We start from the raw sequence: 14,133 nt of genomic DNA on the forward strand, positions 1-14,133 counted from the left end.
CTGGATGCATTCTTAGAAGTAGAGCTTATTCCCATGGCACAAACAAATTTGCACCATACACTGTAAAGCAACTTCATATCAAATTGAGCGCATGAAAACTATCTGAAATGCTTTAGTAAATCTCGAAAAATGTAGTGCAGCTGAGATATACTTATCATTGGACAGGTAAATATTCTAAAAGCAGTGTCTAAATGAATTGCTTTTTTCAAGGAATGATTGTAATTGTCATTGCGTAACATAACACTATAATATAACACTATGTACTACAAAACCATTTCTCTCTCTTGTACTCCTGGAGCAGGATTCTAGGCCAGATACAGGAATGCAGGATACAGATGCAGGAAATGATGGAAGAATAGAAGACTGGAAAAGGGAGGTTCCAGATTCATGACAAAAATACTAATGAACTTTTGGGTGAAACCACTGTCTCAAAGAGCTAGCATAGCCAAGGGTTAGTACTATGAAGAGTAACCACAAGTTTGGAATTTTTCCATTTCTGAAGTTCAATTTTACAAAAAGGTCTCATTGTTCAGTGCAAATGTGTTATTTGCCAAGGATCTCCCAGTCTTCATTTGGCCCTCAAAATGGACATTGAAAAATTGAAGTGACCCAAACCTATATTTCTTATCACTGACAGGACTTACAAAAGGCACACACAGTAATTAAGCATCTAACTCCCACTGAAGAACAAAGCTAATGAGATAAATATCATTAGTACCTTTGAAAATGTACCCCAAAATGAAAAATTCAGTGTGTAGGGTAAAACTGGGGAAGACAGATGCTCTGTTTGTAGCAGGATGCTGGATACTGAGTGCCTTCTTTTTAAGCCAGGTAGTCATAGCAAAGGCAAATAACATCTACTGAAAAGTGAGCATTACAAGACAGTCATAAACAGCATTTTCATACAGATTATCAATAGCTCCATTTACTTTGTTTCTTTACCTGTAAATAGTGTTGTCCTGTTTGCTGGTTACAGCTTTTAAATCAGTGAGCTGGAGAAACTGATCATGGAAATAGTGAAGGTGTAAGATACACACCAGTAGGAAGGAGGTGGGGATAAAGATGCGTGTGAATAGATCACCCACAGAAAACTGTTTTAAGCCAAGGTCCTCTAGCCTGGAAAAAAAAAAAAAAAGTAAGCCACTAAGACACCTTTTCACACTAAAAAATTCTTCTTGTCATGAGGCATTACTGCAAATCATTTGCAGTAGGAAATAAGGGGCTGGTACTTGTTACATGGTTTTGGTTTGTAAAATTCTTCTAAACTAGCAAGTTTTACAATGGAACCAACCCTGTCACAGATCTCTTGAACCAGGTGAGTTTTCTCTGATTGAAAGTCCTGTACTCATATTGCATATACTTTCTCATGCAAGCTCCTCTTGAGAAATGCCCAACATATCATAAGGATGAAGAAATTCATCCCTCCTTATTAGCAGAAGAGGAGGCCCACCTTCACCAGTTCCAAACATCCTGCAAATATACCCTTAATCTTTGCCTGGATCTTGCTCCTATGGTCAAAGCTGTAAAAAGAGGCATTGGCACTGTATTGGGAACAGAAGCAATCCCAAGGTCTTAGCAGCCGATGGGAGAAGATAAGACTATTTTGAGCTCCCCTTTTGGTCTTGCTCATCTCTACTGTTACATCAATAAATCTACGGCTTCAATTGGAGTGCTTGAAGTCACCTATGCCTGAGAATGGTCTCATGATGTTTTTCCCCCATTGGAAGGAAGACTACTGTCAGACCTTTCCATCACAGTGAACTCAGAGATCCAAAGAAAAAAATTATTCAAAACCACTTACTTTTCTTCATCCAGGCCTGTCATGTTCTTCCACAACCCAGGGAATGACTCAAACTGGTATGTGTAGATGAAGATAAGTACCAACATCGTGTAAACTACCACTGACATCCAAAAGTACTTTAAAATCTTTCTCCACCATTCATAGTGCACCTGAAAATCACACACTAGAGATGCTGATACAAGCTGAAGGCAAAGACACTGACAGAAATGTTGACAATGTTGTACTGTCAAACAAAGATGAAGAACACTATTTTTCTCAGATGGCCTGAAGTAAACAATGCTTACCCAGTGGTAGCCATAGATCTTTGAGATCTGTGTCATAGATCTTTTTTCTCCTGATGCACATGCACTCAAGGAAAGACTTTTGTGTAAAATTGTCTGTTGGGGCACGAGCCACAGACACATAGGTCAAGGGTAGCTTAAGTCACTCAGTTTCATCAAAATTAGGTGATGAAAGTCCAGGAGGAGAGGGACTCCACACTCATTGGGCTGTGGAAACTGTGTGAACCTACTGTCACAAAAACTGATGGCTATGAGGGATCTGCACAGCCCCAGAATTTTCCACAAAGGTTCCAAAGCTCATGGTGAAGTGGCATGCCAGAGCAGAGGTGTGCATTGTATCTATTTTATGTGCACTTTGCCTGTCACTATGGTCAAAAACCAAAAGAGAATTAGTCTTAGCCCTTTCAAATGATTTTGTTCTGTTGTATCTAACTAAAGAACAAACACATTGTTTATGAATTCTATTTGGAGCTACTTTATTACCAACTTAAAGGTACGATCAAGTGTATTCAAGGATAAAATTTAGTTAACACAGTTCTCACTTACCTGATAGAGGGCCACACAGAAGAGGAACAGTACCATATAGATGATTTTGTACATGACAATTGTACCCTCAAAGCTGACAAAGAAGAACATGCCCCCACAGACGTAAATCCAGTACTTGATTAACATAGCCATCACCAGCTTCCCCAAGACTTTCATAATATCCTGTTCATCATCCTCCTCTTCTTCCTCCTCTTCTTCTTCCTTCTCCTCCTCCTGTTCTTCCGACACTTCTCCCTCTTGCAACTCCTCTTCTGCAAATATACAGTAATATTTGGCCTCTGTCTGTTCTGGGACTTTTAGTAAGAATTTAAATGGGTGGAAAGTAAAATCTCTGTACAAAAGACAGAAACTTAATTATTCACAAGAGACTGTAATACTGAATCAAACATGCCTTCGGAGCAAGGAAAAGGGTTTTAACTTCATATGAGCTTCAACCAGCTCCTGGAGCCATATGGCATGTAGCTGTACGTCCTTACCAGACACCCGTCTTCACTTCATCTGAAAACCCCAGCAGCTGTAGCAGAAAATTAGAGCCTAAGGATTATATAATGGATAGTAGCCAAAACCTTTTCCATGGCAATGGTTATACTCTCAAGTAACCAACCTTTTAAACTGGAAAACAAAGAAACCACCAGCACCACCAGAAACCACTCATCTTGAGTTTACACTCTCATCTTGAGTTTTATCCTTTAGAGAATATGGTCTTTACCTCCAAAAGCCACAAGCAAGAGAAAACATTAATGTAAACCCAATCAAGCTTAAAAACATCCAAATGCTGCACTAACACTGCTATTTTTCAAAGAAATTGCCACTCATCCAGCTGCTTCTTCTGTACTTGGGCCATTGCAGAAAACAAAAGATGCTTTTGCCCTATGAAGAGGTCAAGATTCCCCATTTATTGTGAGGTTTGTGAAGAGCAGGGTAATTGTCCCCCCAGCAGCAAGTACATTAGCAAGTATCTAGAAAACAGGGCTTGCCAAAACCGCAGCACGTAATGCTTTTTTCCCCACTGAGAACAATATTGAAACTTCACCATCAGAAGGCTTGCCCACTCCTTTTGTCCCACTCACCATCCCTCTTCTCAGGATCTTGCCTTGCAAATCCTTGCAGTGTCCAGCTTTGATCAGATGTTTTACTGAGACAAGTATTGTAATTAAAGAGGAAACTACACCACTGCTTCCAGTGCTCACTTTCTACCCTTTCAGTGCATTGAACTTGTTCGGATCAGCTTCCAGAGATACAGAAGAGGGCAAGGAAGGGTTGGGTGAACATGTGTCCAGGAGTTAAAAAAAAGAACAGGCCACTGAGCTGAACCTATAGAAGTAAACTTTGCTCTCAGGTCTGCTTGCACCACTGCTTGCACTGAAAAAAATGTATGTTTACTTTTCCCATTGAAATTTGTAGTTTAACTTCTATATCTGCATAAGTGTTTATGTACCAACACAACTTCCAAGGAATTTAACAACTGACTTTTTCTATGTAAACTCTTCTTCTGTGGTTAAACTCTTAGGGCAATTAATCTCGTGGTTTGAGTTTGGGACACAGCAGTAAACTGATCATTTGAAAGTTCCATGATCTTTCTCAGATGAGTCATTTTAATTACCTAAAAGTAAAGAGAATTCTCATTTTATTTCTAAGATTTCTAAGATTCAGAAGTGTTTTATTTTTAAACAGCAGCACATAGAGAGATAGCTGCACATAGATTTTGTACTATCCTTCTTAGCTAATAACAGGTATCTTGCTAATTGCTTTCAGTATCAGAGAAATGCAGTAACTGGAACTTCCATCACAACTGAAGGACTTAATTAGAGCTGGCTTTACCTTTTTCTTCATTTTCTTCACTTCCAACTTTGACCTCAGATAAAGTAGCTTCTTTTAGCCGAATTGCTTTCTGTTCAGTGAGGTGTTGCCTAAGCAGTAGCCAGAAAGTAATTGTGAAAAGAATCTGCAAACAAAAATCAAAACAAAACCAACAGACTAATTGTACATCCTATGTCCTACTAACACCAGCATAGGTTTTCATAAATTTTGCATGCCTTTGTTTCCTCTATCAGAAAATGGCAATGATGGCACTGGTGTCAAAGTGCATCTTTGTGCAAGTTAAGCAATTCAGGAAACATCCTGCATTACAAACAACTTCGTTTCTTTTGCACTTTTCCATTTATTAGAGCTATTTACCTATATGTTTCTATTCTACCTCATTCTATTCAGTTTTTAATGACTGTCTTCTAAGTTTAAGGATCTTCTCATTATGCATTGATTGGTAGAATTCCCATTTGTTGTTTCTTGTTAATTTTTACCTTTTTTTTGGGGAAGAAACACATGCAAGAGCGTATTGTCATTACTATGATTTTGTATATCATAAATATTTTGATTTAGGAGGTTTGGTACTTCATGTGTTTAAGCAGAATTAATTTAAAAATCAAACTTTTTTATGTCTTTCAGTTACAGAAGACCCAGCCAACTTAGTATATCTTACATTTGCAGCAGTTACAAGATTTAAAATAGCTCTTAATTCTTTTAAGAGCTTCAGGAGTTGATAATTCAGTAACAGTAGGATAACTCAGAAATATAAAAATCTCTTTAATGAAGAGTTCATTTATGTGTTTTGCAAAAAGCTAAATTCAACAGCTTGCAATACCAAGAGATGAAAATATTCAAAGAACAGCATGATGCCTACCTATCACACACTTGATTTTATGTTTGCTTTCTACAAAGTTTCAATTAATTTCCCTGCTGCAGAAGGAGACTTATTTCAATACTTAGCTAGAAGAATAAAAATATCAAATAGGAAGCATGTAAGAGCCAAGTACTTTGCACACAATAGAATGACAAGGCTAATGTAAAGAACTCTCCTGTTTTTCTTCTAACATGCAAGTTCTCAGTGGGGGAAAGGAGAGCTCCCAGGACAGCAACAGCTATTTTTATTGACACTGCAGCTAATGCTGAGCCACAGTAGCAGATTATCAGCCTGTGTGACTTGTCACAGCTTCTCCAGGTACCTCCTGGAGCTCTGGCTTTTACAACACAAACCTTTGATATTGTAAAAGATAGATTAGCTCTTCAGTGAAGAACAAGCTCTGTCTTCAAGCCACATTTACTCTCTGTTCTACTTGGCATTTCCAAAGCCAGAGCTGGTTCTAAGAAAAGTCTTGAAGGGTTGCAGACCAAAGAAATGCTTTTAGTCACCTTTTACAAACACATTTTTTTCTCATTTTCAGACCAGGAAAAAAAGCACACAGTTTGCAGAAAGAATTATAGTACACTTCTTTCTATTCTTCACTCTACAGAACAGAGTATCCGATATTCATTTAAATTCAACCCTTATTCAAAGGACTTTAAACTAGGAATTACAGGGGGGTACAGAGTTACTAGATCCCTTGAGAGGGACTGACTGGATGAGGCTAGCAAAGAGTGCCTAGGGTGATGTGAACAAAAGGAAATACATAATCAACAAAACAGGGCTTATGCAGGGTCACCTCAAGTATTTGTATATAAGCAAGGCTATTACTTCGAGACACTGTTATGATCAAACCTTCCAGCTCCTTTCTCAGAAAACAGCATGCCAGGTGCCTCTCTGAAGTGCCTGTACACTAATGCATGCAGTATGGGAAACAAACACAGGGAATTAGAGACCTCCGTGCAGGGCTGTGATCTTGTTGGGATGACAGAAACAGGGTGTGATGGCTTGAATAGCTGCAATAGAAAGTTACAGGCTCTTTAGGAAGCACAGGCCAGAAAGATGTAGAGGTGGAGTTGGGGTTTGCATGACAACATAGCTGGGATGCTTAAACTCTGGGGATGGATGATGAACTAGGTAACCCAAGAGGAATGCAGAGAGACTGGCCGAGCGTGCAAAGACATGGTTAGAAAAGCCAAGGCCGGAAACTGAGTCTGGCAAAGGATGTCAAAAGCTACAAGAGGAGCTTCTGTAAATACTCCAGCAGAAAAAGGAAGGTTAGGGAAAATCTAGGCCCATTGCTGAATGGGGCAAGGGTTCTGGTGACACAGGGCGTGGAAAAAGCAGAGGTACCAAATGCTTTCTTTGCCTCAAGTTGTTGCTAGCAAGACTGGCTTTAAGGAATCTCAGGTCCTGGATACCATGGAGAAGTCTGAAGAAAGGAAGATGAATGCTTGGTGAAAGAGGATCAAATCAGGGAACATTTAAATAAAGTGAGCGTACATAAGTCCATGGGTCCTGAGGGGATGTATCCACAAGTGCTGGGGGAGCTGACTGGTATTGCTGTAGAGGCTATTCTCAATAATCTTTGAGCAAATGTGGTGACTGGCGGAAGTGCTGAAAGAAAGCAAGTGTCACTCTCATCTTCAGGAAGGGGAAGATGGAGGATACAGCCTGGACAATCTCACCTCAATCCCTGGGAAGGTGACAGCAGTCAGATGCTGGAAAAGGCCTCCTAGAGAAATTGTGGACGCTCCATCATTGGAAGTGTCTGAGGTCAGGCAGGATGTGGTTTTGAGCAACCCGATCTAGTGAAAAATGGCCCTGCCTATGGCAGGGTGTTGGATTAAATGATCTTTAAAGGTCCCTGCTGACCCAAACCATTCTGTGTTTCTAAGGTGATGGAGCAGCTAATCCCGGAAAACATTTTCAGGCACATGAAGGACCAGAAAATCATCAGGAATAGTCAGAGTGGATCCACCATGGGGAAGTCATGCTTGACCAACCTCATAAACTTCTATAATAAAATGACTTGATAAATGAGAGGAGAACAGTGGATACTGTCTACCTAGACTTCAGACAAGCTTTTGAAACTCTCTCTCATAAGATCCTCATAGAGAAGCTGATGAAGTATGGGCTGGATGAGCAGACAGTGAGGTGGACTGAAAACTGATTGAACAGTTCAGCTCAGAGGGTGGTGACTAGTGGCATAAAGTCTAGTTGGAGGTCAGTGATTAGCAAGGTACCCCAGAGGTCAATCCAGTCTTGTTCAACAACTTCGCTTATGAACCAGATAATGGGGCAGAGTGTGCCCTCATAAAGTTTGCTGACAACACAAAACTAGGAAGAGTGGCTGATACACCAAAATGCAATTCTCTGAGAGCCCCAAAATCCAATTCTCGAGTCCTAGCCCCCTTCCCAAGGTTGGGCTGCCATCGAGAGGGACCTCAACAGGCTGCAGAAAGGGGCCAACAGGAACATCATGGCATTCAACAAGGGGAAGTCCAAAGTCCTGCACCTGGGGAGGAAGAACTAGCACATGGATCATTACATGTTGGTGTTCAACCTGCTGTGGAGTAGTTTGGCAGAAAAAGGCTGGGGATCCTGGTGGATAACAAGTTGAACATGAGCCAGTAATGTGCCCTTATGGCAAAGAAGGGTAATGGTATCCTGGAATCCATGAGGAGTGTTGCCAGCAGGTCAAGGAAGGTGATCCTTCTTTTCTACTCAGCACTGGTGAGGCCACAATTCGAGTTCTGTGTCCTTTTCTGGCTCCCCAGTAAAACAGAGGCAAGGCTGTACTGGAGAGAATCCAGTTGAATATGCCATGAAGATGAAGGGACAGGGGCATGTCTCCTATGAGGAAAGGCTGAAAGAGGTGATACTGATCACCCTGAAGAAGACAAAGCTCAAGGGGAATCTCATCCAATTTCTATAAATATCTGAATGGAGGTGGAAAGAGGTTGGAGCCAGACTTTTCAGTGGTTCCTCTGGGACCAGAGGCAATGGGCACAAACTGAAACATGTTCCCTCTGAACAGGAGCAAACAGGTTTTTTCCTGTGAGGGAGACTGAGCACTGACACAAGCTGCCCAGGGGTTTTGTGGAGTCTCCGTTCTTGGGGATATTCAAAAGCCATCTGGGCGCAGTCCTGGGCAATCAGGTCTAGAGGGCACTGCTTAAGTAGGGGAGTTGGACCAGATGACCTCCAGAAGTCTCTTTTGGCTTCAGGTATTCTGTGATTCCATGAAAGTTGTGGAGTGCATTATATTCAGCCTAAAAAATACCCCACTAGATATCTATTAGCTTTAAGAAAGTGGCCTAATCATCATACATACACAATAGTTTTCCTTCTTGACACCATCTGTTTTCAGACAAGATATTTAATGATATAGCTAATAAGAACCAATGTCAAAGGAGCTGACATATTAAGACAGTTAAACTCCACAGAAATTTACAAAGTCATTGAGAAAAACTGTAGAACTTCTCTTTAGCCCTCTTACTAAACTATCCCCATCTTTACAAGAGAAATAATACAGCACTCACTACCTTTCAAATGCATTAAAGAGCCAGAAATGGTTATTCAAATGGTACTGCCAAGAAGGAAGATCATTTGCAAAATCACCTTAAGTTGTAGTTAGGAGTCACAAGGGAATTGATTTGCTTAGTGCAAGGGGAGCTGTGCCAACTAGATGCACTCTCTGAGATGCCCCTTTAGGGTGCTCTAGGAAACAACCTCCTATTTGTGCTCAGTCCCTTCCCCAGAAGCAAACTTGCCAAACAAAACGCATTTTGTAGTGCTTTCAAGACATCAAAGAAAAAATCTACCATGCCCTGAGGCCAGCAAACTCTCTTGGTTCTGACCTGAAATGGATTTCAATTCATGCTGATTCGAGTGTAAGGATAAAGAATTAAAGCTCAGTCACAGCTATGTGCTGCTGCTTGTGAGAAAACATTAAGGAGTGAGCAGTATTGGTAATCGTAATGACACCACAGTTCCAGTTGCCGTCATAGTCAGAGACAGGTCTGACATCCCCAGGGTATTAATCTAGAAAATCAAATCATATCTAGCTTTGAATTCAGTTTATAAAACCAAACAAGTGAGGGACTTCCATCCACTAAGTAATCTGCGTACAATTATCATGAAAATCTAAAAGATGTCTGAAACATTTTCTCTCGTATTAGGTTAAGAAGCAAGAAGTAGTTTTCTGAACGCTATTTTTTTAATGACTTACCCTTTATTTTAGAACTGCTATGGGAAGTGGTTACACTGAAAACTGTGGATTCACTCTTAAAGAAATGCCAAGAGATCCACATTTTTTATCACAATGTATTCTGTGATTTCATAAATAAATCGCAGCTGTTTGTAACACCTACCTTTGATGCCAGCTCCCCAGGTTCCTTTCTTTTTAAAAAACCGGATACTTGAGGAAGCTCATCATTCTTGAGCTCAATACTCCATATGTACTGTAATATTAGCAATAAATTTCCATAAAAAACCATGAATGGTGAACTGATCATGGCGTATTTCCTTCGGTCCCGAATCATCCACAATGTGCAAGACCAGATGAGTAACACAAAAGTCAACCAGCTGTGATACGTGATACTCCATGCCTTGTGGAAGGAGGAAAGAGAGGAAAAAAATGTCCACAGATGCACTCAGAAACAGCACAGACGCACACTGGCAATTACACTTAATTTACACTTCTCTACTCAGCACATATTTTCATTGTTATCAGACTCTCACCCGTATTAATGTTTGGGTACAAACTATATTCTTGTGAAACAACAGCAAAGAATTCAGAGCAGGAATAACCAATATGTACTACATTCAAGGCCTTCGACAGATTTACAAAACTGCTGTTCTAGCTTTTGTGGAATTAGTTTAAAATGGAAAGCTATGGTGTGCACCCACCTAACCTGAAGAACATTTAGTCTACAGTAACCATGGTAGATTACCTGAAATAAGTACAACTAAAAAATGTGTTCTATAGCTTTCAGAATTCAGTTACTGAAAACTTGAGAAAAGGATTTGGGTTTCAAGTGTTTTTAATCTACATTGTGTTATTGATTTATGGCTAAATTCAGATGTATACATGCTGGTATAACTGTCAATAAAGAATTTTATATTCCTTTTCGATTTAAATAAAAAATTATTAAACATTAAGAATATTTCTATCAGGTTAGCTCAGGTCCCTAGGAAATGATGTCTTTTAAGGGTATGTGAAAAACACCAATATGCTACTTCTCTGTCCTCATATAAGAAAATAGCTTACAATGAGCTGTCTTCAGCTATAGTATACATGGATTCGCATCAGAGCACACTATAAACAAATTCATAATTTATTTTGGGTCATAGAGGAATATATAATGAAGAAAACAGCTAGCAGTGTCTCAATATTAAACTAAAAGAAAGCTCTTCAAATATATCTTCTCCTTTCATATTGAGAGAAATTAATTAAAAAGAAAATGCAGACCTGGTCTAGTAGAAGGTGCCACTGCCCAAGGCAGTGGGTTTAGAACTAGGTGATTTTTAAGATCCCTTTCAATACAAACCATCCTATAATCTAAGTATATGAGTTTAAAATACTAGGAAAGAAGTCACTCTGTCAGTATGAGAACAACTACTTGTTAATGTCTCAGAATGCATCAATCCAGATCCATATTTTGCACAGGGAGCCTGCCTTATTTAAAGGAGAAACATTTTTGCTAAAAGACAGCAAATAGAGTTTGAAACTTTATACAAACAAGAGGCAGTCAAGCTGATTTGTTTTACCATTTCTAATGCAAAATTGGGCCAAGAAGCTTTATGGTTAATTTCATCATAGTTGAAACTTTTCCAAAACAGTAAAAGCAAAGCTTGCATTGGGAATATAGAGAGAGATCTAACCATTATGCAGAAAACTTGGTATAATGAAGCTTAAAGTATTTGCATCAAGGAGGCCTAAAAGCAAGCAGCAACATGAAAAAGAAAGAAGGGCCATAAGCAAAAAAAGAGGAAAATCTGGCTTGGCACGAAGTTGTATTTTTCTTGAGAACTTTTTGTGTCAGTACAAGAAACCAGGCTTTACAGATCTTTTCTTCTCAGAGGGTAATTGGATGCATACATCAACCTGAAATAGGAACTATATTTTTAAAATCTTCTATAACAGCATGAAATACTTCAATTTTGTAGGAAAATTTCTGACTGGTGCAAACACATGACAAACCTGATTGTGCAGAAGGTTGAGAATCAACAGAAAACTGAGAACCCGTGGTTTTCTGACATTCAGACAGACAACAAAGACTGGGCCTCCCAGTCCTGGATATGTGATATTTTAACCAGAATGCCACGTGTTGCCCTATTTATAGGTCTATAACAGGCCTGGGAATTATGCATTAATAACTTAAAATGGGCCCAAAATGATGTAGACACCACAGTGATATTTTCTAACCCGGCTGCAATGATTTACTGAAAACCAACAATGAGATTACTTTCAGAAAGGCACTGAGAAGACACATTTGTAAAAGGAATAACATTATTCTTTTTGTTGCCAGTACTTACCATCATAGCTATCAGAGCACAAATGTAACTTTGTTTCATGATAAACTGGAACACAGAGACCAGGGCATGTAATTTAACATTTTCTTTTTCCTCCTGCGTAACTTCCTCTTCTTCTTCCTCCTCCACCTCTTCTTCCTTTTCTAAGTAGAAAAAGAAATTGTTATTTGCAATCCATGCTGGTCTAAAGTTAGTATATGCATCCTCTCCTGGAAAATTATTTTGCTTGTAATCACTCTGATGGCTACTTCGAATCACTTGGTGTTGGTAGGCAAAGTATTATGCATAGTATATGCCTGAAGTCCAGTTTACAAAATTGCCATATGGTCAGCCATCATTGTAAGCAACAGCAATTATTAAACTTTAAGAGGTCAAAGAGCTCACCAAAATGAAAATAAACGCTAAAGGCAGTGAGTGGAGATACAGAATAAGAAAACAATATGGAACTAAGGACAATTCCTAGGCAATTCACTACCTGACATGTCATCTGAAGGCTCCCATTTGTACTGCGGTGTTGAGTACATGTCTGCTTTGGCCGGACCATTTTCTAATGGCAGTGCAGGGTGGATGGTGTGATAGTCAGTAGGGTTCCCGTTCACTGTTACCAGCAGCACCTGCCAGAACATCGAAGAGAGGCACTGCATTTAAGGTTGCTCTTAGAAGAATGTGACTCCTACTTCCGTGCTTTGCTACTGTTGGAGTGCCGATGTTAAAAGAGGTTAGCAAGTTACTGCAGTTACTCCCAAAGAAATTGGTATGTTATAGTCATATGGCATGCAAAAGTGCATAACAGCTTCCAAAATTAATTGTGGTTACCTTTTTATGCCATACCATTAGAATTAACCAAAAATTCATTCTCTTTCTTAGGCAAACAAATACATTGAGATGTTAAGACTTTAGTTCACATCCAATTATTTCCAGTAGTCATGAAAATAATGGTTATAAATTACTTTCAAATTTGAATTATTCCTGGAGAGATCTATATTTGTTGCTGTTAATAAACCACTTGTGGTAATTGTTGTTATTGATGCCACATTTACGTCACTTGGTAGTACTAATTCAACAGTCTTTCATTGTTTTATTTTTTACTTCAATTTCAGCCCTTGTGCTTGTTTGAATAAGGGCTCCAGCAACCACAGTCATTAATATCTCTGATATTGGCAGAAATTCATGTGCAATGTGTTAGGGATGGTAACACACGTCAAAGACTTGACTTCTGCTCAGGCTGTGAAATAGGAGTGTATTTTGCCTTTAAAAACTATGCACGGGCATGTGTGGACTGTTTCAGAGTAGTATTGCGCTTATGTTAGTTATATACAGAATCTACACCAACCACAGACTGGGGAGCATGTTTAGATTTGGTTATGGATGCTCCCAAAATTCATCTGCATCTCCATTCTTCTGTGTATGCTGAACAGAGAGGACATTTCTGCTTTTGGAGTTTGCTAGAGTCTATAGCAGTCAAGATATATGGATCATTTGATCTCTGTTCAAAGACTTGGATTTTCTGTAATCTGAACTCATATGTGTTGTCAGTCATGCTTTAAAGGCCTCAGCATTCCAACATGAATGAAATAAAGAAATACAGCAAAGAAACTAAATCAAGTTTAAAAACAGCTTGCATTAGAAAGCGTATTTTCATATCTTATTTAAACCCAATGAAATAGCAAAGATCGTTTGCCAGTTGCTACTACTACAAGCAGTTTAATTTCAAGTGATCAATCAGTGGTTTCTCAGTGAAATTATTAAGAGAGCAAAGGACAATTATATTTAGAATAATCAAGGATATAGGGTAAATGGCAGACTAACAAAAATATAGAAGTTTTATAAATGTCACCTAAGGTTTTATCTGCATGTATCAGTGTAATCTGTATTTACACACATCAAGAAGAATTGCAAAATTACAAAGACTAGTAGTATACTAACATCCGATGGCTTGTATTCATCTTGGGTCATTGACAGAAGCTGCAAAAGCAATGCAAGGACAAATTATTAAAGAAGCACAGCTCAAGCATTAATAAGTCTAACTTTTTGAATACATGCATGCATATATGCTGACTTCTGCAGATTTGCACCAAGAAATTCAGAAAGAATTCTTAAAAAGCCAGCAGAATTGTACACTACCATACAATGGTATTGATTGTGCCACAGCATTAACACAATTTTGCTGTATGTTCCTGCGAATTTTAAACCAAAACTGAGAATGCTGCATTGACATTTTGGATACTAGGTCAAAGAATTAATCAGTATGACATTATACTGATTAACTGCTTTCTAATGTCTTT

At 39.0% G+C, this 14,133-nt stretch overlaps 1 protein-coding gene across 1 annotated transcript in view; it reads right to left on the reverse strand.

The window, feature by feature from the left end:
* Window positions 1-14,133, reverse strand: part of PIEZO2 (piezo type mechanosensitive ion channel component 2) — a 294,414-nt gene that overhangs the window by 80,049 nt on the left and 200,232 nt on the right. The window contains exons 10-17 of the mRNA XM_032707117.1: window positions 13,775-13,813; window positions 12,324-12,462; window positions 11,852-11,991; window positions 9,685-9,921; window positions 4,450-4,573; window positions 2,629-2,879; window positions 1,802-1,950; window positions 943-1,116 (exon numbers count right to left, since the gene is read on the reverse strand). Coding sequence (XP_032563008.1) covers window positions 943-1,116; window positions 1,802-1,950; window positions 2,629-2,879; window positions 4,450-4,573; window positions 9,685-9,921; window positions 11,852-11,991; window positions 12,324-12,462; window positions 13,775-13,813 — 1,253 coding nt within the window. The remainder of the gene's footprint in view (window positions 1-942; window positions 1,117-1,801; window positions 1,951-2,628; window positions 2,880-4,449; window positions 4,574-9,684; window positions 9,922-11,851; window positions 11,992-12,323; window positions 12,463-13,774; window positions 13,814-14,133) is intronic.

The sequence above is a fragment of the Chiroxiphia lanceolata genome, chromosome 1, assembly GCF_009829145.1.
Source record: "Chiroxiphia lanceolata isolate bChiLan1 chromosome 1, bChiLan1.pri, whole genome shotgun sequence".
NCBI classification, from domain to species: Eukaryota; Metazoa; Chordata; class Aves; order Passeriformes; family Pipridae; genus Chiroxiphia; species Chiroxiphia lanceolata.